Here is a 27,041-nt window from a genome sequence, read left to right on the forward strand (position 1 = left end):
TTACACAAATGAAAGGTGCAGAGCTACTCTAGCTATCCTATACATGTTTGTTTACACCCCCCGCAGTTTGAGCATCGGTTGTCCGAATACACAAGCTGGACTTGAACTCTGTAAACAGTGGCGTTGGAAATCCCTTGGTCATGATGTCAGCTAGCTGATGCCGAGTTGGAATCTGCAAAACTCTGAATTTGCCAAGTGCTACCTTCTCCCTGACAAAGTGAATGTCTAGTTCAATGTGCTTCATTCGTCGATGATGAACTGGGTTTTGTGATAGATATACAGCTGATACGTTGTCACAATAGATGACAGTAGCCTTCCTGACAGGAACATGAAGTTCTTGAAGTTTCGTAGCCAGCAGCACTCTGCGGCGGCATTGGCCACCGCCCTGTACTCAGCTTCCGCACTCGACCGGGAGACTGTCGGTTGTCTCTTTGATGACCACGAGACAAGCGAGTCCCCAAGGAACACACAATAGCCAGACGTTGATCGCCGGGTGTCCGGACATCCGCCCCAGTCGGCATCGGAGTAGGCTTTTAGTTCGGTTGATGGGGAAGCAGAGATGAAGAGGCCATCACTGATGGAGCCACGAAGATACCTGAGAATCCTTTTGACAAAATTCCAGTGAGCAGCACGAGGAGAGTGCATGTACAGGCAAGCTTGATTGACTGCATAAGCAATGTCTGGTCGCGTAAGTGTCAAGTACTGCAATGCTCCTGTGATGCTTCGATAGAACGATCCGTCGGCGGCCAGTTCACCATCAGCCGCGGACAGCTTCTGCTTGACGTCGACTGGAGTGGTAGTTGGCTTGCAGTTGGACATGCCCCCACGCTCCAAGATGTCCTCCGTGTACTGAGCCTGAGAGAGGGAGAAGCCAGAGGCGTCACGTCGAACCTGAACGCCGAGGAAGAAGTGCAGGTCCCCAAGGTCCTTGACGGCGAACTCGCGACAGAGCTGTTGGACGACGTGCCGGAGGAGCGAGGTCGTTGACGCGGTCAGGATGATGTCGTCCACATAGACCAGGAGGTATGCCATGGCGTCGCCTTGCTTGTAGACGAACAGCGACGTGTCGGATCCCGTCGAAGTGAAGCCGATGGAGCGGAGGTAGTTGCCCAGGCGCTGAAACCACGCCCTAGGTGCTTGTTTGAGTCCGTATAAGGACTTAACAAGAATACAGACGTGATCAGGATGCAGAGGAGATGGAACCGTCGGGGCTAGCCATGGCCGGAAAGCAGCGGAAGATGAGAGAGGATCAATGGTCGACTGATACCATGTAAGAAAGCAATTTGGGAAGAATAACCACAGCTTGTATTACAATCTGTTGAGATACATATACAGGGGTGAGAGCAGAGGCCAGCGGCTCATGAGTACATGCAGATCCTACGAGATCCTACAAAGGAGGAGGACTGGCCGTTACACAAATGAAAGGTGCAGAGCTACTCTAGCTATCCTATACATGTTTGTTTACACCATGGACAGAGGCTTGGGCATATCGGAAAGTGAGAGGTCTCAAGATGCTCTGAGGTGCAATTATGGAAGAGTGGTGGCGCAGACATACCTGGCTCCTAATGTTCCATCTACCCTGAAGCTCAGCATTATGTGATTAGTGTGCTAACAATAACAAAACCATGGTTGCTGTTGATTACCAGTTCATGCATGCATATACCCTAAGTAATGTTCAGAAAATATATTTCTATGAATTAGGTGCTGGTAGCTTCTGAGTGTAGCGAAGAAATGTTGGTGGAGATTTGTAGGATGAACTCTGTACTTTTGAATGATGCTGTAGCTGATGGTTCCAGTGACTGCTATATTTTGTGATGTGTTGGATGCCTCGTGGCATCATATCCCCTGGGATGCAGAAGTATATTTATGAATGGTGCTAGTAGTAATGTCTGAAAACGTTTCCAAAAGGTGTTTTGCAACCCATGAATGACCATGGAGAGTTGTTTATATTGATGATAGAATAAAATTTATGAACCAAAGTAAACGGTGTTATGTGTCATCAGTCTCGGAACTGATTAAATAAATGATGTGGAAAACAAAAGTGAAAATAGTAAATGGTGTTATGTGTCAACATGTAATGTTGAAAATAAGGATTAAAATATCATGTGGAAAACACGAGGCCACAAGCCTCGGAACTAATAATTAAATAAATGATGTGGAAAACAAAAAGAGAGGGAGTGGGGCGAGAGGGGCTCAAACTGTCGACCTCAGGATGACTCAAATTAGCTACGAGACCTACGCGCTAGCCAACTGCGCTACCACCCCCTTGATGTCCACTGGAAATAGTAGAGAACCTATTAATCAAATACATACATCTTACAAAAGAAATTGGCATTAATTTTCAATCTCTCCATGCAACCTAGATCCACATCAACCCACACTAAACATAATTACTACTTCCCATATAAACTATCCACATCATCTAATACTAGAGGATGTTTGCTCCCTAGCCACACTTCAACTTAGGTAACTTTGATCAGATTAGAAAGTGTCTGGTTGGCAAGTTTCTATATCATATTTTTTTATTAACTAGGTACTTCATTTATAGCTATTAGTTCTGTCGTCTGAATCCAGCACTGCTAATTTTAGCTGCTAACAATTAGCACTAATAAATCTAAACATACCCTTAAACAATGCGCAATTCGCCAACTCATAATTTCCGTCTCTCTTAAACCACAGTACATGAATACCAACTGCTGTTGACGTCACACTTGTATTAGTAAACTAGTGGACAAGTCACAAGAATATTGCATCCGAAATAATGACGACATACATGCCCAACAGAAAAAGGAGACATATATGATTTATTCTGTTTTCATTATTGTTCAAAGATACATGCACATAACCCGATTATTTTTTCGAATTTTATCAGTTCGCCGGCCCAATTACCTACACGCATTTCCAAGGCCGAGGATCTTGACTTGACTATTTTCCTTCTTCTCGACAGGCGTGAGGAGAGTGAGGATGCAAGGCATGTCCATGCCCGGCACCGCTCGCACGGCCCAGCAACAGTTGCCGTTTCGTCCTGGGATCAGAAGCGCACCTCCGGGCCTGATGAAGTCTCTGCAATCGTGAAGGATGCGCACCTTCTCGGCGTCTCTGCACCCAAGCTTCGTCGCTTGGTGTGGGGAAACCATGGCGAATGACACTACTAGCAGGAGGAGAATTTTGCTAAATTTCCCAGCCATCTTCAGGCTAATCTAGCAGTTTATTAGGAACCGACTGGCTGGGTTCGTATGTAGTACTTCTAGGACTCCATGGTATGTGCTTCTATTCTGTATATGTAAGGAAGTACCCCACACACACCAACTAACATGCAGGAGTCAAAGGTTTCTTATAGCTAGGGTTTAGATATTTATTTTATGTCACTGAATTATTGTACTATTTTTATAATATTTATATAGAAAAAGATAGAATATCTTATATATAGCAATTTAGGTAGTAGTATACTACATTTATGGAGGAATCAAAGGTTTCTTATAGCTAGGGTTTAGATATTTATTTATGTCAAATATGTCCTTTATGTTAATTTGGTGCAATCCACACTCAAGATTGCGTTTTTTCAAAACCAACAGCACTAAAGCAGGGATACCCCCATCATTTATTTTGTGGGATCATGATGAAAGTTTGGCTTCATTGTCATATTGACACTGCAAAGTGTTTTGCATGAGGATAAAATTTAGCATGATTTATTTGAGGACGGTGCAATACACTTGTGTGAGTGATGTAGTATGGACTAATTTTGAGTCAAGCCATGGAAGTATTCCACCCACCAACTACCATGCATGCCTTTCATTCTTAGATTCTTGGATGCCATATAGCAAAAGGTAGATATACTACTTTTTTTTATAGACAAAGGATATAAAATCCGGACACTATATTCACATGGGATATATACAGCCAGATATTACTGAATTAATTTATCAACTACAGAATATTTATATAGTGAGAGATAGATGCAATATATATGGCAATGTTGTTTACTAACATTATGTATGGAGAAGTGCAAAACTTGTTATTTGTTTTTAGATTATTAGTTATTTATTTAAATATGTCCTTTAATTTCTCGGAATCCCTACCCAACATTTTTTTTAAACCAACAACACTAAGACAAGGATACCGGTCATCATTTGTTTTGTGGGATCATGGATGGTGAACATTTTAGCTTGATTGAAATATTGTCACTGCAAAGTGTTTTGCATGTGCAGATTGATATGATGGTGACAACATAATTTATTTGAGGGCTTGTTTGGATGTTCATGTATCTACCTCAATACATGTGTGTTGGGGTGGGTTGGTGTGAAATTTAAACAGCCCCATATATGTATCCGCCTCAATCCATTTATGTTGCATGGACTACTTTGAAGTCAAGCCATGGATTGATATGATGGTGACAACATGATTTATTTGGGCTCGAGGTACATGATGGGAACGGTTTATCAGGAGATTTGGAATTAGGTTCAACATGGCTACGAACTGATGATGCAGCTTTGTTGATTAGGATTTTTATTGTGTAATCTGTTCATCTAAATTTAAATTCTTGACTTGGTAGGGCGTTCCTATTTTTATTTTATTCTAGGATTTAATATATCACTATTTTTCTAGTGATAGGCAACACATGCACAACTGCACGATAACTGTTGGGGAAATTTTTTTTGGCTTGCAGATGTGTGTATTTTTCTCCGATCCGGCTGTAAATCTAGTCATCAAACTAGTAAACAGTTTATATTTTTTGTGTGAACTTTATTGGACCAAAAGTAAACAATTATATTTTTGTTTCATTGCAACTTACGAGTATGTATTTTTTCTGGTACCTCTAAAGTTTTACTTGGAAAAGTCAATAAAAAAAATTTGGGGTGAGAGAGGCTATATTTTTGTTTCATTGCAACTTACGAGTATGTATTTTTTCGGGTACCTCTAAAGTTTTACTTGGAAAAGTCAATAAAAAAATTTGGGGTGAGAGAGGCTCGAACTCTCGACCTCAGGATCACTCGCTTTAGCTATGAGATCTACGCGCTAGCCAACTGCGCCACCACCCCAGCGATGTCCCTGAATGTACTAGTACTTTGTGAAACAGTGTCGTTACGAGTATAGGTTAACCAGAATCGCAAGAACAATTTTACTTATGACGCCACTGGAATAACAAAAAATTAATCAAAATCAGCATGGTGTTCAACATCTGATCTACAAGACTACAACCAGAATTCTGTGGTTGGATATTCCCAGTTCCTAATAGAAAAAAAAAATATCCAGCCTAAAAGTGCCAACAGAAAGTTGATAAATAAAGGTACAAGTTATTCAATCTATAATATCCACTAAAGACAAATTAAAGGAAACAACAATCCATTTGTTTTTTTCGTTTTGCAAAGCACTACATTCTACATGAAGGATATATATCCACTCTAAGTAACTAAAATTTGCGCTACAAAACTAAAATTTGGAAAGAAAGTGTTGGTGATCACCAACTATGAGATACCACATACCAGTCATTATAGCGCTCACATGGTTGCACCGCTACTAGGGCCGGGCATAATTAACCCAAACAAAAAAAAAACAAAGAAATGAACTGAATTACCTAAAATCAAAACAGTTTGGTTTTACCAAATGCCTACCCCTACCCTCGATAACGCAGCGCCACCCACCCTGCTACTGTTGGTTTGCCTCACATTTGGGTAAAAGAGGGGAATTGGGAGAAGAATATGAGTTGGTCGAGACAATTAGCAAGCTAGATGCAGTCAATTTTTTTCCGATCATCTCTAACAGTTCGGTAAAGCCACTCTTAATCTAGATTTTTTTTGGTAGGATTAAGACAAACTTCCTCCAACGGCTCCCTATGTATACCAGCTCTCAATCTATTCACACTTGGAAATGTTAGATTGTAAACGTGACACGGCCCATGGCCCTGCCGTATTCAGCTCCCCATCGTGCTTATATGTACACAACACAGGTCCCTGAGTAATACATCGTGTATTTCACAATTCCTATTACGCTTTCATGGTATCAAAGACGGTTCGCTCCCGCGGTCGCTTCCGCAAACCCTAGCCGCCGTTGACTACGTCGCCGGCTCCCACAACCCCTACGCCTCCGCTGACCTCACGTCGTCGGCCCTTCCACTGCCCGTTGCTGAGATCCTCGCCGGGCCACCTTCCTGCCGCTGTCTGCTGCTGATCCATCGCCAGGCATCTGCTGCTGCTACTGATGGCGCCCAGCGATGACGATGCTGCCACTGCTGCTGCTCGTGCCGCTGAGGCCAAGCGCCTTGCGGACGAGGCCCGTGCTGCTCGTGACCAGGCGCTCGCCGCCAAGGAAGCTGCCAACGCCACCCTACACACGCAGGCCATCATCGTCATCAACATCAAGATCCTGATTCCCGTGACCCTAGAGAAGCCAGCCAACAACTATGGCCACTGGCGCTCCCTCTTCCTCATCGTCCTCGGTAAGTACAATCTCAAGGATCACGTGCTCTCCGACGACTCCTACCCCGAGCGCTCCACATGGTCGACCATGGACTGCTGCAAACTCACCTAGGTCTACGACACCATGTCCAACGATCTGCAGCAATCGTTGATGATTCAGGATCCCAACGCCCGCGCTGCCTGGCTCTACCTTGAGGATGAATTCCTCGGGCAGCGTGAGTCTCGTGCCCTATTGCTGGAGGCTGAATTCCGCTCCTTCAAGCAGGGCGCCCTCTCCATTACGGACTACTGCCGCCGCCTTGAGACGATGGCCGCCTCCCTCACCGAGTTCGGTGATCCGATCGGTGATCGGCAACTCGTCCTTACCCTCTTTCGTGACCTCAACGACAAATTTCCCCACATGGTGTCAAATATGAAGATGTAGCGGCCATTCCCCACGTTTGATGGGGCACACACGCTGCTGCTCCTCGAGGAGATCGACCTCAACGACATCACTGCCGATGACACTCATGCCACACCACCGGCGGCGTCGGCCCTGGTCGCTGCACCAATGCCACCTCCGCAGCTCCCTCCTGCACCACCCCCCGCTGGTTCCGGTGCTCCTACTAGATCGCGCAACTCACGCTGCCGTGGATGCAGCGGCAAGTCTGGTGGCGGCTATGGTGGACCTCGACATAGTGGTGGTGCACCATCTGGCCCAGGCATGGGTCACACCAATCCCTGGTCTCGTACTGTGCAGCTGTGGCCACACGGTTATAGTGGTCTACCTGGCCACATGCTGCGTCCTCCGCTCGCATCGTACGACCACCCCCATCCTGCATTCAACATGCTACCCTACTACCTGGCGATGGCCCCAGGGTTCGTACCACCATCTCCATGTTTCACGTACGGAGGCATAGCTCCCACGTTCGCCCCATCTTCGGCGTCCTTGTTGGGTACACCACCTCTGCCTCCGCCATGGAACCCCATGTCTAGTGCATCTTGGGAGCAGGCGTCACTCGTCAATAACTTCAACACGATGTCCCTGACGCCGCCTACCAACCCCACTGAGTGGTATGTTGATTCTTGTGCCGGTTCTCACATGACCGCCCACTCTGGTATTATCTCTTCTCCTCGGCCTCCCTCCTTGTCTGGTCCTTCATCCATCGTTGTAGGTAATGGTGCCTTGCTACCCATTACTTCTATTGGTTCATTCTCTTTTCCTGCACCGCGTCGCCCTCTTGTTCTAAATAATGTTTTAGTTTCACCTGGCATTATTAAGAACTTAATTTTAGTACGCCGGTTCACCACTGATAATAATTGTTCTATAGAGTTTGGTCCTTTTGGCCTTTCTATGAAGGACCTTCAAACATGGAGCATGATCGCCAGGTGCAATAGCACGGGTGACCTCTACCCGTTCTTCCCGCCCACCAGCAGCATACCCGCACTCGCAGCTCCTACCTCCACCTCAACCCTGTGGCATCGTCGCCTCGGTCATATCGCCTCTGAAGCTCTGTCCTAGCTTATTACCTCTCATGCTATTCCATGTAATAAACCCAAACGTGATCACATATGTCATGCTTGCCAATTAGGTCATCATGTGCGTCTTCCTTTTGGGACATCTTCCTCTCGAGCTGTCAACAAATTTGATTTAATACATTGTGATCTTTTTACACCCCCTGTCGCTAGTGTGTCAGGTTACAAATATTATCTTGTTATTGTTGATGATTGCTCCCACTATGCTTGGACATTTCCGCTTCGTCTTAAATCTGATACTTTTGCCACCCTCTCTAACTTTTTTGCCTATGTGCGCACGTAGTTTGGCACTCCTATCAAGGCCGTCCAGTGCGACAATGTCCATGAGTTCGATCACTCCTTGGCCCGCATGTTCTTCCTCTCATAGGGTGCCATCCTTCGCATGTCGTGCCCATACACCTCTCAGCAAAATGGTAAAGCCGAGCGCGCTCTTCGTACCATTAATAATATTGTGCGCTCTCTTCTTTTTTAGGTCAGCCATCCACCGATCTATTGGGTTGACTCCCTACCTACTGCCACCTATCTCCTTAACCGTCATCCCACTACGACCCTCAGCGGCCTCACACTGTTTTTTGCTCTCTACGGTACTCATCCTTCCTACACTCATCTTTGAGTTTTCGGATGTGCCTGTTATCCCAACTTGTCCTCCACCGCTCCACACAAACTATCACCTCGTTCCTCCTTATGTGTGTTCCTTGGTTACTCTTTTGATCACAAGGGTTATCGATGTCTCGACCTCCATTCCAACTGGATCATCATCTCCCGTCATGTAGTTTTTGATGAGTCCATGTTCCCCTTTTCCCAGATGTCAACCTCACCCTCAGATCCCACTGCTTTGGATTTTTTGAACGACGATGATATTTCCACTATGCCCATCGGGCCAAGTGATGTGATTGCAGGTGCTCCTCCTAGCGCTCCCGCCGCACCTCAGTCACCCGTGCCCGGTGCCTCCACATCGGCACTTGGGGCGTCTGGTGCCCACTCGTCGGCGCCCAGCTCGCCGCTCTCTGGCTTGGGCGGTACTGCTGCTGCTGCGCCTAGCACGTCACCCGCTATCGAACTAGGCTCTGGCTTGGGTCCTACTAGCGCTCCCTCAGCGTCTAGCTCTGTTGCCCCTGTGGACGTTTAGTCCCAGGCTGCTGCCAGTAGAGCTAGCTACACTACTGCTACACAGCCTCAGTCCATCGTGCTTGTGGTTAACGATCATAGCATGCGAACTCGAGGCAAGTCTGGTTTTATTCAGCTAGTGGATCGCCTGAACCTTCACGCGGTGCCCCTCTCGCCATTGCCGAAGACCTTTTGCTCTGCTTTAGCTAATCCCAACTGGCAAGCAGCGATGTAGGTCAAGTTTGATGCACTCTTGGCCAACGACACCTGGACTTTGGTTGCTCGTCCGCCCAGTGTTAACATCGTCACCGGTAAATGGGTTTATCGTCACAAGTTTTTGGCTGATGGCTCTCTTGATCGTTACAAGGCCAGGTGGGTGCTTCGAGGTTTCACTCAGCACTTGAGGATTGATTATGAGGAGACTTTCAGTCCAGTCGTCAAGTTGGCCACAGTCCACGTTGTTCTTACATTGGCTATGTCTCGCTCTTGACCGATTCACCAGTTGGACGTCAAGAACGCTTTCCTCCATGGGACATTGACTGAGACCATTTACTGTCAGCAGCCGTCTGGATTTGTTGACTCCTCCCGACCCAACTATGTGTGCAAGTTGAACAGATCACTGTATGGACTGAAGCAGGCACCTCACGCGTGGCATAGTCGCTTTGCCCGTCATATCACCTCTCTCGGGTTTGTTGAGGCAAAGGCAGACACCTCTTTGTTCATCTACCGTCGCGATGCTAACACAACTATTTTGCTTCTCTATGTGGACAATATTGTTCTCACTGCCTCGTCGCCGAGTTTCCTCCAGCAGGTTATTGCAGCTCTCCAGCGGGAATTCTCTACGATAGATATGGGTCCTCTTCATCACTTCTTGGGTCTCTCTGTTGATCATCGAGTTGATGGTTTATTCCTCTCTCTCTCAGAGACAATATATGCTGGATATTCTGGACCGTGCTGGTATGCGTGACTAGAAGCCTTGCAGTACACCTGTTGATACTCACGCCAAGATGTCTGCTGATGGTGTCCCAGTGACTGATCCAACACATTTTCATAGCATTGCTAGCGTGCTTCAGTACCTCACCTTCACACGCCCTGATCTCGCCTACGCCGTTCAGCAGGTCTGTCATTATATGCATGATCCGAGAGAGCCACACCTCGCCGCCATGAAGCGCATTTTGCACTACATTCAGGGTACCCTGGACCTCGGTTTTCACCTTCTTCGCACCTCGACTACTGATCTCACTGTGTACACTGATGTTGATTGGGTCGGTTGTCCCGATACTCGACGTTCCACTTTTGGCTATGGTTTATTTTTGGGTGATAATTTGATTTCCTGGTCTTCGAAGCGCCAGGCGATAGTCTCTAGATCCAGTGGAGGTCAAGTATCGCACTGTCGCAAATGGAGTTGCGGAGGCATGTTGGTTGCATCAACTCCTCCATGAGCTCCATTGCCCTCTTTGGCGAGCCACCGTTGTGTACTGTGACAATGTCAGTGCCGTTTATCTATCCACCAACCCCGTTCAGCACTAGCGAACCAAGCATGTGGAGATTGATTTACACTTTGTTCGTGACCGCGTCGCCCTTGGAGAAATTCGAGTTCTTCATGTCCCCACGACATCTCAGTACGCCAACATCTTCACCGAGGGCCTTCCGACGTCCGTCTTCGTGGAGTTTAGGTCTAGTCTCAATGTTCGCGGTGCTCCTAGTTCCGACTGCGGGGGAGTGTTAGATTGTAAACGTGACACGGCCCATGGGCCTGCCGTATCCAGCTCCCCATCGTGCCTATATGTACACAACACAGGTCCCTGAGTAATACATCGCGTATTCCACAATTCCTATTACGCAAGAAAAATAGAGCCATTCACATCCAAAGATACATGGAGGACTGCTACTCGCTATCATGCGGCGGTGATTTTTTTCTTCAACGCTCCTTCCCAACCGCCGCCATTGGAGGTTCTTCGTCCTAATTGTCATGATTTTTTTTTATTTTTAACACTTTTTGTAAACTAATTTTAAATCTAACACTATTTTTTTTTCCAAAACTAACACTTTTGGCCGCGCCTATTTTCCTGGCACGATGAAATGCCTGTGCCGCGCCATGCATGGTGGTGCAGCGAGAGGGATGACATGGCGACGACCGGGGCACTGACCGGTGACGTGACAGGGTCTGACGCGCCACCGATCTTGGCGCGGCGCTGCTGCGCCATCCCTCACGGCGCGGCAGGAGAGGCCAGGAGAAGTCGACGCCTAGGAGGCTAGGAGAGGACGACGCAACGTCCGCACTCCGGAGACTGTAGACACTCCTCATGAGCGCCCCATGGCTGGGTCCACGTGTCAGATTCCCTGGTGACCATAAATAAGGGGTTGTTTGGTTCCACGGACTAAATTTTAGTCCCTATCACATCGGATGTTTGGACACTAATTTGAAGTGTTAAATATATACTAATTACAAAACTAACTGCACAGATTGAGACTAATTTACGAGACGAATTTATTAAGCCTAATTAGTCCATGATTTGATAATGTGGTGCTACAGTAGATATGTGCTAATGATGAATTAATTAGGCTTAATAGATTCATCTCGTAAATTAGTCTCCATCTGTGCAATTAGTTTTATAAATAACTCATATTTAGTCCTCCTAATTAACATCCGAACGTCTGATGTGACAGACTAAACTTTAGTTTTTGGAACCAAACACCCCATAAAATAACATGGACCACGACGCCTGCTCAGCCATGTGGCCACAGCCGCTAGCGTTTGCTGCAGCTCTGACGAGACGACGTCTCCCTCGTGAATCGTGATGGTGGTCATCCGTGTACACAAACATAGATGCTCGCTCGTGATGCACATGACCTGACCATCTGTGTCCATCCCGTATGTGAGCACGAATGATCACTGCTCATATATAGTTGATCCTCCTGTGATCCTACTCATAATATAGGCCCTGTTCGCTTCGCTAAAAAAACAAGTCGAAATACTGTTTCGGCTGATTTGTTAGGAGAGAAAAACATTATTCCGGCTGAAAAAACAAGCTGAAAGAGACGGATTATAAGAGAAGCGAATATGCCCATAATATAATATGTCCTCTGCTGCTCCTCCAACGGAAGCTCATCAGTGCTTTGGCCAAGCCATGCTATGACCATTACATGATTCATGACTATTATATTATATTATATTATATTATATTATATTATATTATATTATGAGCAGTGGAGGATAGGATCACAGGAGGAGCAACTATATATGAGCAGTGATCGTTCGTGCTCATATACGGGATGGACATAGATGGTCAGGTCATGTGCATCACGAGCGAGCGTATGTGTGTGTACACGGATGACCACCATCACGATTCACGAGGGAGGCGTCATCTCGTCAGAGCTGCAACAAGCGCTAGCAGTTGTGGCCACATGCTTGAGCAGGCGTCGTGGTCCATATTGTTTTATTTATGGTCACCAGAGAATTTGACCCAACGTTGTGTCTTTCTTTATGGCGACACGTACATGAGATTTGACACGTGAACCCAGCCATGGGGCACTCACGAGGAGCGTCTGCAGTCTCTGGAGTGCAGACGTTGCGTCGTCCTCTCCTGGCCTCCTAGGCGTCGGCTTCTCCTGACCTCTCCTGCCGCGCCGTGAGGGATGGTGCGGCGGCGCCGCGCCAAAATCGGTGGCGCGGCAGACCCTACCACGTCACCGGTCAGCGTCCCGGTCGTCGCCACGTCATCCTTCTCGTCGCGCCACCATGTATGATGCGGCACAGACATTTCACCACGCCAGAAAAATAGACGCGGCAAAAGTGTTAGTTTTGAAAAAAAAATAAACAGTGTTAGATTTAAAAATTAGTTTAAAAAATGTTAAAAAAAATCACCGCCGCTAGCTAAAGGTTCATCGGAATTGAATCTCTAGCCACTACTTTTATCTGATAATGCTAAGAAGTAGGTTAGGCAATGCAGATTTCGCTTTGTAGGTTCTAGCTACAATTTAGGGTGCTGGGATGGCAGTCACATACGCCCTCGCCACCGCCTGGCAGGTTTGCCGAAATTGGATGTCTGCCCACTATTTTTAAATCTAAGAATACTAGGAGGTAGAACAGTCGACGTAGATTTGAGAACTATCGGAGTTAGATGAGGCAATCGTTTTGGAAATTTTGGTGTAAGTTAGGTGGCGAGGATGGTTGACTCTAGGGTGAGGTTGCCACGGTGTCAGGTGCGGGAAATGCTTTATCAAAAGAAATAAGAAAAAAAAAAGTATGTTGCTACTCTTTTTCAAGAAAAAAGAATAGGATTTTCCGAAGTACTAAACCCACAGCCTATTCGTTTGGCTGTGGTTTGTCGTAAACGATCGTAAATTTCCAGCTAAAATAGTATTTTTCTCTCACACAAATCAGCCAGCAGTACTTCTTTACGAACCAGCAACGATATGAACCAGCTAAGCCTGGGCGTTCGGGTTACCCGATTTTTTTGGGTCGGGTAATTCGGGTAATTCAAAATTCGGGTAATAAAAATTGCTACCCGATATTACCCCCGAAAAAACACTACCCGCAAATTCAGGTACCCGATAATTCGGGTTCGGGTTCGGGTATTACCCGATATACCCAAACTTATAGAAAACAACAAACTACACTAAATTTCAGTAGCGATCTATACATAATTTCAGCAGTAATTTGTATAGAATTTCAATAGCAATTTATAGAGAATAATATATTACCGTCACTCATTCAAATAGAGAGAATTATATTCTAATAAAGTGATAAGTTAAATGGTTCAGCTAACAACACATGATGAATACAAAGATAAAACAAATCTTTGGGTAGTTCGAGTAGTTTGGATACCGGGGGATATTACCCGAATTACCCAAACTAATTTCGGGTAATCAAAATCGCTATCCGAATTTAGGATCGGGTACCTCGGGTTCGGGTAATTCGGGTCCGGGTTCAGGTAATTTGGGTACGGGTAATGGGTATCGGGTATTTTGCCCAGGCTTAGAACCAGCCAACTGAATAGGCAGGGGCGGACCCAGCACTAGGGCAGCCCAGGCCATGGCCCTAGTCGCGGCCCATGTAACAAGGGAGTAAGTCTTCAATTTTTTTGGCCCATCATCAACACAGGCAGCCCAGGCAGAGTGAGCAACGGAGACAGTTCGGCCTTGCGAGTCGCGCAAGCGCAGCCGCGCAGGGGAGTCACGAGTCGCGACCGCCGCTACACAGCCGGCGGCGGCTCCGCCAGTCAGCACCGTCGCTGGCTGCGCACACCATCGCTAGTCAGCACCACCGGCCCTCCGCTCCGCCTCCGTCCTCCGGCCTCCACACTCCGGCTCCGGCGCTCCGCGGCGGCCGGCGGCGCAGCCTCGCTGGCTCGCTCCCTCCGCTGTGCGCTCCACGGCGGCGCGGCCGACGGCTCCTTCCTCAGTTCCTCTGTTCCTCAGCCAGTGAACCGGGTGCCGAGCGGCGAGCGCCCGCCTGCTGACTGCCGGTGAGCCTCCTGCCTCCTTCCTTGCAAGTTGTTTGGTCGTTTGGATCTGAAACGACTGAAAGCCAGGTCAAATAGAACCAGGGACTGAATAGAACATTTGAATACTTACGCGTTCATCAAATGTCAGTGTAAATATGGCAACTAAAAACAAGGTTTATCATCAACTTCCGCATAGATTGTGGATGAAGGTTAGCCTTGCCATATTAGTACTCTATCTTAGTAACATGTATACAGCGAATTGCCAGTACATTCGGGTTGCTACTGAAATGGCAAAGGCCAACAGACTGAAACTGATTTAATTTTAAATTTCTAATTTTCAAGTTCCCAATTTCAACCATTTGATTCTAATTTCTCATTACAGTATACAAGATGAAGAGGACCAGGACTTTAGTTTCATATTTCTCTCGAGTTCCTGAGCAACAGGGTGCTGCCGAACAACAACCGCAATCTCAAGCTCCTCCACCGCAATCTCAAGGTACAGAACATGAGACAATTGGGACTAGAGCTAGTGCTGCACAAGCACAGAACCAACCTGAGGAAGTAAGAACAGCTACAACTAGTTTGCCTGCAGTAGAACAAACTAGAAATGAAAATATTGATTTTGTGGAGGAGGAGGAGGGCGGTTCCAATCATGTCCTTAATCCTCAAGATATTATTGTAGATCCAGGTTGTCGAGAACCAATTGAGGAAATGCATCCAAACATTAGGGATGATGCAAAAAGAGAGTATGTCTTGTTAGGTCCATGTCAACCAAAAGGTCATGTATATCCCAAAAGAAAAATATATGGTCACAATAGGAGTTTTCATGATACATGGTTCACAAATCGTGCTTGGTTGGAATATAGTGTCTCTAAGGATGCTGCTTTTTGCTTCTATTGTTATCTATTTAAACCATTGAGAGTTGATAACTTTGGTGTTGAATCCTTCACAACAAATGGGTTTACTAATTGGAAAGATAGACCAAAATTATTTGATGATCATGCTAATTCTGTGCTTCACAATAAGGCAAGAAAGGACTATGAGTGTTACAAAAATTAGAGACAAAGTGTATCACATGTAATTTCTAGGGGAAGTCAAAAGGAAGAAGAAGAATATAGAGGTCGATTACTCATTATATTGGGAGTTGTAAAATTTCTTCTATTGCAAGCACATGCTTTTCGTGGACATGATGAGTCATCTCACTCAAGCAACAAAGGGAATTTTTTAGAAATGCTAAACTGGTATAAGGGAAAAGATGCAAAAGCTGCAAGGTTACTTGCTAGTGCTGCTAAGAACAGCACAATGACTTCTCCTAAAGTTCAAAAAGACTTGTGCAAAGCTTGTGCAGAACAGACCACCAAAGCAATTGTTGCTGAAATTGGGGATAGGAAGTTTGCTGTTCTTGTTGATGAGGCACGGGATGCATCAATCAAGGAACAAATGGCTGTTGTATTGAGGTAATGAGATCTGTATTTTTTTGTTGTTGTTGAATTTTTGTTTGAACTTCATTGCTGATTTTGTTGCTCTATATGACTGTAGGTTTGTCGATGCACAAGGACAAGTTATTGAGAGGTTCCTTGGTATGAAGTCTGTTGCTGATACAACTTCATCATCTCTAAAGGAAGCATTGGATGGTATGTTTGCTCGTCATGGTTTGTCTATGTCTAGAGTCCGTGGGCAAGGGTATGATGGGGCATCTAATATGAGAGGACAATTTCATGGGCTGCAAAGACGGATATTAGACGAGAATCCATATGCTTTTTATATACATTGCTTTGCACATCAATTGCAATTAGTGGTTGTCTCAGTAGCACAATGTTGTGGTTCAATATTTGATTTCTTTAACATCACCTCTTTGATTGTCAACACTGTCAATGTTTCTTGTAAGAGAAGAGATCAGTTGGCCCAAAACCACCATGACAATATTGTAAATCAATTGGAAAACTGTCAAATTTTTAGTGGTAGAGGGAAAAATCAAGAAACTAGCCTTGCAAGGGCAGGTGATACAAGATGGGGTTCTCATCACAAAACCTTGTGTCGCCTTTTCCATATGTGGGATTCATTCTTAGAGGTATTAGAAAATATTGCTGAAGATGGTGTTGGAGATAAGAGAACAGCTTCAGGCTTGCTGTTACAAATGGAGAATTTTGAGTTTGTGTTTATATTGCATCTTAAGATCAGATTATTGGGCATAACAAATGATTTATCACAATGCTTGCAAAGAAAAGATCAGAATATTGTTCGGGCTGTTGGATTGGTTGGGATCACATTGCATAAAATTAATGATGTAAGGCAGCATGGTTGGGATGAGCTGTTTGAGGAGGTAACGGAGTTTTGTGCAATCCATCACATCATTGTCCCAAATATGGAGAAGAACGTAACTGTTCGAGGTCGTTCAAGGGGCCGTGGAGGGCAGCAGGTAACCTACTACCATCACTTCAAAAATGAGATCTTCAATGTGGTGCATGATCAAGTTATTGTTGAATTAAATAATCGGTTTGCTGAAAGGTCTACCCAATTATTGAGATGCATTGCATGTTTAGATCCACGGAATTTCTTTGCCAACTATGACCGTGAGAAACTAATTGAACTTGCTCAGATTTATGATGTTGATTTCTCCCAATATGATCATGATCGGCTTCCGCAACAACTTGATAACTTTATTAGTGATGTGAGAGATGATCCTTCCTTTGCAAATTGTACTGACCTTGGTGAACTTGCTATAAAGATGGTTCGCCTCATTGAGTTGGCCTTGATTTTACCTGTTGCAACCGCCACAGTAGAAAGGATTTTCTCAGCTATGAAGATTGTCAAGACTGAGTCTCGGAATAAAATGGGGGATGAGTGGTTGAATCATAGGATGGTATGTTATGTTGAGCAAGCTGTGTTTGCAACCATCCAAAATGATGACATCTTACGTCATTTTCAAGAATTGAAGACCCGAAAGAAGAAGTTACCTAGTATGTTACGTAAATTGCTCCTTTTCTAATTAACCTTTACTTGCTTAGTTGCTTATTTTCTTATTAACCTTTTTGCTTGCTCTTTTTCTTATTAGGAGTTGTTATTGAGGACAAGGAAGTGGACGATGCGAATGCACCAAATCAGAAGCGTCACTAGACACTAGGTATTTATTTTTCAATGTTCTATGATATTTCTTAGCTATTAATTATATAGTTGAAGAACTTTTCTTGCAAACTTTGCTTGAGAATAATTGTTTTCTGTGACATATATGGTCTTATAGACTATGCTGTAGCTTTGGATTTTTGGCCGCTAAGATTTAGCCCTAGTCTTGGCCAAATCCTGGGTCCGCCACTGCGAATAGGCTGCCAAAGATTTCACAAATCAAACTGCTTTTTTATCTTTTCGGGAGCAAAATATTAGGAACTGTTGGTGATGTGATTTTTTTTTAAAAATGCTATACAACACATATGTGTTTTAAGAGAAAAAAACACGTGGATTTTTTCTCCCTTTTCACCTCGCGTGTGTCGTTTCGTCGTGTCCGATCGCTGGGCTGTCTTGTGTGGGCTGACGCCTGACGCCTTGTGTGTGGAGACGTCAAATCTTACTATAGGAATCCTGCCTAAAAAAACGGACAGCGGATCGGGCCACGTCACCCGTTTACCTGCTAGTCGTTAGATCGAGCGTTCATACGATCTGGTCCGTCCAATTGCGGGTCGGTTCAGGCGTCGACCCGTAAAGCCACGAACCTTCCCGAGGGTTGCCCGTCGTGCAGAGCGCGGCGCAACCGCGCTCGACCTGGCCGTCCTCCGCCGCCCCCGCACCTCCCTCGCCCCGACGCCCCGCACCTCCCTCATCCCGACGCGGGCCGGTGGGCCAGCAGCCCCAGCACGGGCGGGGTGCGTGCGCGTCGTTCCCGGTGACCCTGGCGCAGGCGAGGTACGGGTGCGGCTACCCCGGCCTCTCCGGTCTCGGACATCCCGGCGCGGGCGGAAGCCCCAGCGGCCCCTGCGACCCCGGCGCGACCGGCGTTGCGCGCGTGGCGGCTCCGGCCATCCTGGAGCGGGCGGCGAGCGCAAGCACGGTGGCTGCGGCCACCCCGGCGCGGGCGTGAAGCTCGAGCGCTGCAGCCACGGCAGCGCCCCCCCCCCCCCCCCCCCCCCCCCCCCACCCCCACGGCGACCCCGGTGCGGCGACCCCGTCGGTGGAGCGCTCGGCCAGGCGGAAGCGACTGTTGCCGTGGAGCTCCACCCTATAGCTCTCTCCCATATCCCCAATGTAGACACATCACCTTCCTGCTCCTCTCCTTTTGCTGCCTGCCTCTATGGCCGTCGAAGAAGAAGCAAAAGTCTAGGCAATGGCGTGCTCAGATCCTGGCCAGGCCCAGCAGTATGAGCAACGGGCTACTGCAGTATAGTGACGGGAGTTCTCCATCTCTGCTGCGCGGCCACTGCCACATCCGCTACTCAATTCGCCCAGCGACGCAGCCGCGTTCTCCCGCTTGCACGATGCTCGCCCGAGCAGGCAGGCCCTTCCACTCTGTCTTTAGGGGATTGGTACGAGGAGGGGAACAAGCAGTGGACTCCCTGGTCCTGAGTAGTGTCTGCACATCGTGTGCTCGATGAATTGCCCATGAGAACTCCAGATAGTTGAAGAGTGTGAAAAGGCTCGGTCTAGCAGCAGGCACGGGAGCACGGCCATGGAGCTGATGCTTAGCCTGGAGCTCCAAGCGGTTCAAGCCACAATAGATGCAGTAGACCATGACGAGATGATGCCCGTATGATTATTGGGTCACATCATTTGTTTGAAATCTCAAAAGGTTTGTTTGCATCATTATATCCATCGTATCATATTTCTGTTTTCCTTCAATCTTGGTTGACGTGTTTATAACAACTTAAATAATGTTTTTGCAGATTGTACGGAGCTATCACAAAGTGAATGACTGCAATTTAAGTATGTACAGGTACCGTTCTACCACTATAATATTAAAGTTGATCCAAGACACATTTCTTTAGTATTCTAACCAGGCTGAGAATAGTCCCAAATCTGTAATATTTTACATCTCAGTTTTATTACCCTCGATTTGGAGCTTGAGCAATTGTTTGCAGAAATAGAACCGTTTGATGAATATAGAACCAGGCTGAATAGTCTCAAACATGTAAGTTTTACATTTCATTTTATTCACATGGAGCTGATGTTGAACAAAAAAAAAATCAATTAGTTTTACCTCTTCAAATATTCTGGATATAATACCAATTAAGATACGTGGTAGAAATTTAGCGCTGAACATTTTGTCAAGATTTACCAAGATTCTACTACTACTACTACTACCACTACCACCACTCCTACCATTGCTGCTGCTGCTGCTCCTACTGCTCCTACTGCTCCTGCTGCTGCTCCTGCTCCTGCTCGATTTTTCAAAAGTTACAAATCGAGTCCATAGTTAGCCTTCCTCATCTCAGATGTAACATTAGGTGCCGTTTATTTGCGTTGAACTGATCTGTCTTTAACATTGAGGTTTTGCTTCACACGCCTATTCCATTCGCAGTGAGAGAATCATATAATGTATCCATTTATATCTCCTGATGTGTATTGTCTACAAATTCCCACAAGTATTCATCTTACATTGTATTGAATTAGGGAAGAAGAAAATTGCATTTCTCCTAAGATTGCATATGTCTCCTAGTATGTTCAGAAATTAATTTGATCTTATTGTCATTCATGAATGCTTGTGGGAATTTCTCCTAGGATTTGGAAGAGAGCATCAGGCAGAGACAACTGGGTGTGCCAATCATCTTTGTACAGGCAAATTTTATGACAAGCTTGGGATTCCATAGATTCTAATCACATATCTCAAAACAAGGTAATATTGGTTTAATTGATCCCCAGTTTTGCAGTACAGGATATATACAGATCATGAGAGAAAAAGATTATCTTCTAATCTGTCTTTCGAATTTTTAATTTTCCACCTTGCTAATTTGTACGTGTTATTTCTTTTTGCTACAACCTTGTGATTTCCAGGTTAGATATATCATGGAAAAATAAAACTACACTCAAATTTGGAGTACCTTTGAGATGAATACAGGCTAACACAAAGATCTGAAAACCTTGATTTTAGGTTGAAATTTGTTGAGGTAAGACTAATACTGTGATGTAGAACATTCCATGGTCGAATGATTTTCTGTTAGGAATGTTTTACTGCATGTATTTTGAACAAGAAGCTTGATTCTCTAGAATGGATTATCATCATCCTGATCAGCGTGGAGGTCTTAATATTTTTATGACAGAATCCAAGGAGCAGCTGTAGTGCTCAGCTCTGTCTTGATTACGAGAAGCATATTTTGACCATGGATATTGGCATATTGGATAATTGGAATGCCATTTACAAAATGGTAAAGGTTCGTGAAACATAACATGATTAATTGTGGCCCTCTGACCTCTAGAATCTGGTGTTCATCTATTTTTCAGCATAATTTAGTAAGATTCAACCAGTGATTAATCTAGATGCATAGGCTGGCCCTCTCCAAGGAGGAGCGCGGCAATGCCGCGCCCGTATTTCTAGTGCACAAAAGAAAGCTGGAGGTAGAAGCCTGACGCCTGATGCCTCGTGTGTGGAGACGCCTGACACCTCGTGTGTCCGGCTCGAGATACCTCTTTCTCTACAATTTGTGATTTGTTCTTCCATAGAAAAAAATTGTTTCTTGTGATATGTGGATATGTGGATTTATGATCTTGTGATTTGTGATTGTCTGGAGGTAGAAGAAAGCTGGAGGTAGAAGAAGAATAGAGGCTGTTGGATCTTAATTTTATGGTGTAAAAAAATTCATATGTTAAAACTGCATAAAACACATAGTTGTTGGTTCCGATATTTATTCCAAAGATCGCGAAATTAGTTTTTTTGGATTTTTTTGTATGGTTGGATATGCTCTACCTACAGTTGATCTGTATGAGCTGGTTAAACAGTGTTTTTGCCAAAACAATAAAAGTTATTTGCACCGAAATTAGTTAATCGACACACTATCCAAACACCATAGCTAACCTAAGCCAAATACGGAAACACCTCTTGTCCCTGCCTGTTAGAGCACTGGAGCTGTTCCACGGTGTTCTTGGATCGTTTTTTTAAAAAAAAAAAGTGTAGTGGATGTGAAACCATTTAGTTCAAGAACCATCAAAATGCAGAAAAGAGCTCTATATATGCATAATATTACATAGAAGTAAGCCTGCGCAGACATTTTTCCTGGCAAACAGAGCTTTCCGAACGACAAATCCATGTGTCATTATGAAAGTATGAAACCTGAAAAGCGGAAGGGATCCTTGGAGTTATTTGTGCTAGGAAATCGCTTGGCAGAATGAAATTCTGGAGAGGGGATCTAAACAGAGCAGCATAGCACAAATCCATGTGGCCATGATCACACAGCCATTGCATTGCTTCCTGCACGAAACAACCTTGAGATTGTGAGAGCTGCATAGAGCTTAGAAACTCTACTCCTACTGACCAGCCTTGTTCAAAGTAAAGCGCGTAAACCAAAATCCTTGAGAATATAATTGAGAAAGAAACTGACTGCAGGTTAACCTTTTTAATAAGAAATTACACATCAATATACTTTTTAAGCCACTAACCATGCTTTATTGACAAAAAATGGATGCCGATCTAAAGCGTTAAAACTGCACATGTGTTGTTCCTTAAAAAAATAAAAGGAATATGGGGTAACGTGTACCTTTATCTGATACTCACAAGTCCCAACTGGAAGTTCAGCAGAGTTTCAGGTTGGGCTTCTTCTTGCTCAATCTCACCATGAGGAACTCTCTGTCAAGAGAAAACCTATCGTAGATGGCATCTCTGTCAAATTAAAAGACAGACTATAGCGCATCAACAATGTATCTTACTGTTGTTAGGACACTATTAGTTACTCGTTGGTTTTATCTGAGATTTATATAATGTATATAGCTAGCTCGGTGCATGCATGAATCATACCTTGTTGTGTAAGCTAACAATTCGTTAACTTCAGCGAATACTCGTTCAAATTCCTCATCTGTCATGAGTTCCTCTTCCTCTCCCACGTCAGAGTCGGATTCATCAGTTTCGCTCTCCGTCGTCTCACGAGCCACTTGAACTATCCCCTTTCCTGTGACTTGTTCCTCTACCATGAATGACAAACCATCAGTTTTCTTCTCCGGCTTATCATTACTAGCCACCTCGAGTATCTCCTCTCCTGCGATTCTTGTCTTCTCCATCTCCATCTCACTAGCCTCTTCAACTTCCTCTTTTCCTTGTGGCTTGTTCATTGTTTCCCGCCATATTGTTTTCCGTCTTGCTAGTAGCCTCACAACCTTTCATCCGTGGCCAAAAAGTATTTAGTTCCGATTTCAAAATTGCCAACGTGACTAAAGGAGGATTGGACCTTCGGTCTCGGTTTGTAATATGAACTGGGACTAATTTCACCCTTTAGTCTCGGTTGTAACAGTTACCGAGGCATGTTAGAGGCGTGTCAGTGCGAGAAGCTTTAGTCCCGGTTTAATACACGAACCCAGACTAAAAGTGTGACTTTTAATCCCGGTTTGAGACACAAACCCAGACTAAAGGTGCCTTTAGTCCCGGTTTGTGTCTCAAAACCGGGCTAAAGGTGTCTACAGAGTGAATTTAAAAGGAAAGTGTATCTCATCTAAGTTAGATGTGTGATGGGAGGTGAGATGGTAACATGCGCAAGAACTGAACTGGAAGGTCTTGGGTTTGAATCTCCATAATCATACATTTTTTTCACCCAAGAAACACCTCTAGTCCCGGTTATAGGAACCGGGACTAAAAATCGTGACCAAACAGGAGCTAAAGGGGGTTGGAAATCGGGACCAGAACTAGTTTCTCTACCAGTGAGCTGCTCCAACTGTCTCCCTTTGTATGACTTGTTCGTTTCCTGTCAACGACCTATTGATTTTCTTCATCTTCCTACCAACCACTTTTTCAGTTGCCTGCTGCTTTCCTGTGGATGTCCGACAAGTTTTCTTCTTCTTCGTCGTCGCCGCCTTCGTGGCAGCCTCATTAGGAACAGCATTGTTGTGTCCAGGTCCAACCTAGGATAGAGATCGAGACAAAATGCAGCTGAGATATAAAAGCACTACCAGGTGATTGTATATAATACGAAGACATGAAGAAGAGGAGGAAGAAGTACCTGAGAGGAGCGGGAGGCGAGGGGTCTCAAGGGCGCCTAGAGGGGCGCCGATGACGACGGTTCCACGCGGGGTCCTGGAGCCAGCAGCCGAAGAGCAGCGGGGTGTTGACCGCCCTGGAGAGATAGCGCAGCGCCATGGCAGGCATATGGCGCCGCTCGGGTGGTGCGGGGTCGTCGTTGTCGAAGGAGGAGGGGACGACGGTAGGTACCACGCGCGCGCCACGGGTGGCTAGGGCTTTCGGTGGTTGGTTCCATTCCTTAGTCGGCGCTGGAATTTCGAAGGACTCTACTGTACGTCGCGTGGGCCAGAACACGGCCCACAAATTCCGCAACCCATAAAACGGTCTCATGGCCCAGCCTTAGCCTTGAAAAGCCTTCCATGTACGATAATGCTGGCCCATAGGCGTCCGTCCCATCCGGATGCGGCTCATCCTTGTCTGCTCTCTCTCAAAAACCCAACACGCACGCACAGGTATGGTAGAACCGCCTAATCTAATGTCTCCCAGAAGTACTTGTCTTTCATTAGACACTAAGTACTCAAGGGAGGACACCAAATTACGTAGTTCCGTCGGGCACACCCCAAGGAAGAACCTGAAAATCCACATTTTTCCATCAGGATCACAAATGAGAGAATAAAGCTTACAACATTATTAATCATTTCTTGCATCACTTTTAATACAACATCAGAGTATAATATTTATTGTTATGACAGCGGAATATAATCATATTATCAGAGTTATGAACAATTTAATTGAACAGCGGAATATAAACATGTGAACAGAGTTACAACGGAATTAAACATCTATTTATGACGTGATGAAATATTGATATATGAACTATGACAACAGATTATAACACTTCTTTTTATAAAAACGTTTAGTGAGAGTTATAGTTAAAGATTATGATCGCAGCGTAAAGGAAATCCTCTCTGAACCTACTAGGAGGAATCCACACATAAGGGTCAGCTCAAGCATCCACCTATCACCTGCAACAGGGGGAAATAAAACCCTGAGTACTCAATTATACTCAGCAAGACTTAACTGACAGGAGAAAAGAAAAGACTCCAAGAATATGCAAGGTTATCTGGCTTGTGGGTTTATTGCATCTGTAGAAAGCATTACTAAGTGTGCGTCCTTATATTCAATTTTTATTAGCAGTGCATTAGCTCATTAACTAACCATTCTATGTAAGCACCTATGCTACTTTCAAGTAGGTGGTAAGCAATCAGATTTCCTTTTTCCATCTTTCATCTTTCAGTTCTTACTACGGTGCTAGACCGTAGACAAGTTGTACCGGAACGCCGGCGATTCACGAATCAATACCCCCAGCTGGGTACCCTGAAAACACATGCCCCACTTGTACCCCGGGCATAAGCAGGACCAACCCACTACCCTCCTGTCACGGGGTCCAATTCCCCGTCCAAACTGGGACTCCAAGCCCCCGTCCCTAAGTCCCGGACTCAGTACGGTGCAAGGACCTCCTAACCCAAAAACCACCCTAATAGTCGGTCCGGAAAGAGCTGAAACCCATGACAAGAGAGTAACAAGTCTTTCAAGCACCTATACCCAAGCATGTGCTCGGGATAACAAGTTTGTGACTTACCTAGAGTCTTATGCAACGACTGGTCCTTAACCAACACAGACAAGGAACACAATGTAACCAAGCTATGTCCCGTTGGCCGCAGGATACAACCTCTTACACCCACCAATATCCCTGCCCGGTCACCATTTATATTTTCCAAGTGATAATAATACAGTAATAAATTTCCTATCTCTCGCGAGTGACAGGCGATCACTTGACTTCTATCGAAGTCTTGTAGCATAGCACTCTACATGATCCTATCATACTAGTAAGACTCTTAGGATAAAGATATATATATGCAAGTGGGTTTGATTCAACTCCTTAAAACTTAATGCACAAATATAATTTAAAGTGCAGAAAAGTAGGGGTTATGCACCGGGACTTGCCTGGGTAAAATATAACCAAAAGTTAGTATTTGCATCTTCAGATCATCCACCATCATCTGAATAGAAAGCTCATTGCATCATCTCCTAGAGAGAACACCATTACACCATCTTCAGATTCCCACTCATCCTTCACTTGATCCGTTGATCCATCATCGTACCTATATGATATGCAATGCGATGCAATACAAAGACGTAATTAATCGACTGCAATCGTAACTTGCAAAAATACGATTTACGCCTCTCAAGTTAACGAGCTAGTTCTAACGATGGCCGTACTTAGGCTACATATCCATGTTGTCGAATAAGACGTTATTGCCCAACAATTATTTTAGTTATATAAACTCAAGTTGTTTCGTTATTATGTTCTATCGATTTAATCTCTATTCGAAATAGGGCATCATTATCTACTCTAGCAAACTAATTATAATTATGCTACAAAAATTATAGTGAGTACCTAATATAGCTAGAAACCTACTGTAAAAATTTTAGATCCAACACTATTACCAATTTATCACAACAATTCCTACAAGTTCACCTTTTAACAATATTATGCATGTTAAAATAATTAGAGCAACCATAAAAACATACTGAACCTATGCGAACAAAATGCACTATTAGATATATCATGATTTTAGAAACTCAACAAAATTAGTTTCGTCATTTTTGGATACCTACACAATTTTATATTGATTTTACAAGTTTGCTTCAGCATTAAATTAGAAAATACCTCAAAATGAAAAAGGGCCGGCGGCAACTAAACTGGCCCAGTAGCCCAGCACGGATGGGTGTGTGGTGGCCCAGAGCATAGTGCGCACATGCGGCCCAGCGCAGGTCACACCAGTCCGGCCCAGGCGGGGCGACACAAGGTCGGCCCAGCGCCCGGCCACAGACCGGCCCAGCGCGCGGCCTATCCACACTGGCCTGGCGATTTTTACAAAAAACGACCCTACATTTTACCTTAAACTGATCCATAGTCCAATATACACTGTTCATGTGAGTCACGTTATTGCACCTAGAACCCCGAAAAGCTTCTAATTACACGTTCTCACCTTCCTTCCTTCCCTAGAAGCAGAGCACGGAGCAGAGGAGGTCCGGCCGATGGTCAATCCCGATCGAGGAAGGCACGACAGCGGTGGAAACCCACCGGAGAGGGGCATGGGAGCCTGCACAACCATGGGCTGGCTGCGGCAAGACCTGAGCCGGCCCCAGCAGCCCACCTGCGCAAGCCATGGTGGCGAGCACAGCGGCTACGGTGGCAATAGCGCTGCGGGGCGCAGCGGGGCCAGGGAAGGAGCGTGGAAGGGGCGCGAACCATGGCGGGGCTTGATGGCCCGGCACAGAGGTGGAGCGGCGTGGGTCCACGGAACTCGGGTGCGCAACGCGCACGGCGGTAGGCATAGCCTTGTCGCGATTGGAGGAGGAGCGCTGTGGAGCAGCGGGCCACGGGCGTGGCCAGATGGG

General features: G+C 45.4%; 1 protein-coding gene, 1 long non-coding RNA gene, 1 other non-coding gene and 1 pseudogene across 4 annotated transcripts; 2 read left to right on the plus strand and 2 right to left on the minus strand.

The window, feature by feature from the left end:
* Window positions 1–240: 240 nt before the first annotated feature.
* On the minus strand, window positions 241–1,032 carry LOC136543285 (uncharacterized mitochondrial protein AtMg00810-like). The gene has a single exon (XM_066535773.1). It carries the CDS (start codon window positions 1,030–1,032, stop codon window positions 241–243), a length of 792 nt encoding a protein of 263 aa, XP_066391870.1.
* A 3,920-nt stretch (window positions 1,033–4,952) lies between these two features.
* TRNAM-CAU (transfer RNA methionine (anticodon CAU)) lies at window positions 4,953–5,039 on the minus strand. The gene is given in 2 exon segments: window positions 4,953–4,988; window positions 5,002–5,039. It is a non-coding gene; the product is annotated as a tRNA-Met (tRNA).
* A 1,501-nt stretch (window positions 5,040–6,540) lies between these two features.
* LOC136543286 (uncharacterized) lies at window positions 6,541–17,605 on the plus strand (annotated as a pseudogene).
* A 1,037-nt stretch (window positions 17,606–18,642) lies between these two features.
* Window positions 18,643–21,191, plus strand: LOC136545126 (uncharacterized). 2 transcript variants are annotated; one of them, XR_010780924.1, is made up of 5 exons: window positions 18,643–19,265; window positions 19,360–19,409; window positions 20,195–20,309; window positions 20,468–20,580; window positions 20,734–21,191. It is a non-coding gene; the product is annotated as an uncharacterized lncRNA (long non-coding RNA). The 2 variants fall into 2 exon arrangements; XR_010780923.1 differs by having other exon boundaries at window positions 20,468–21,191.
* Window positions 21,192–27,041: the final 5,850 nt, after the last annotated feature.

This window comes from Miscanthus floridulus, chromosome 3 (genome assembly GCF_019320115.1).
Source record: "Miscanthus floridulus cultivar M001 chromosome 3, ASM1932011v1, whole genome shotgun sequence".
In the NCBI taxonomy this organism is placed as follows: domain Eukaryota; kingdom Viridiplantae; phylum Streptophyta; class Magnoliopsida; order Poales; family Poaceae; genus Miscanthus; species Miscanthus floridulus.

Excerpts from the sequence above, each read along its gene's own strand:
- LOC136543285 (XM_066535773.1), bottom strand. The coding sequence starts at position 1,032 with ATGGCATACCTCCTGGTCTATGTGGACGACATCATCCTGACCGCGTCA.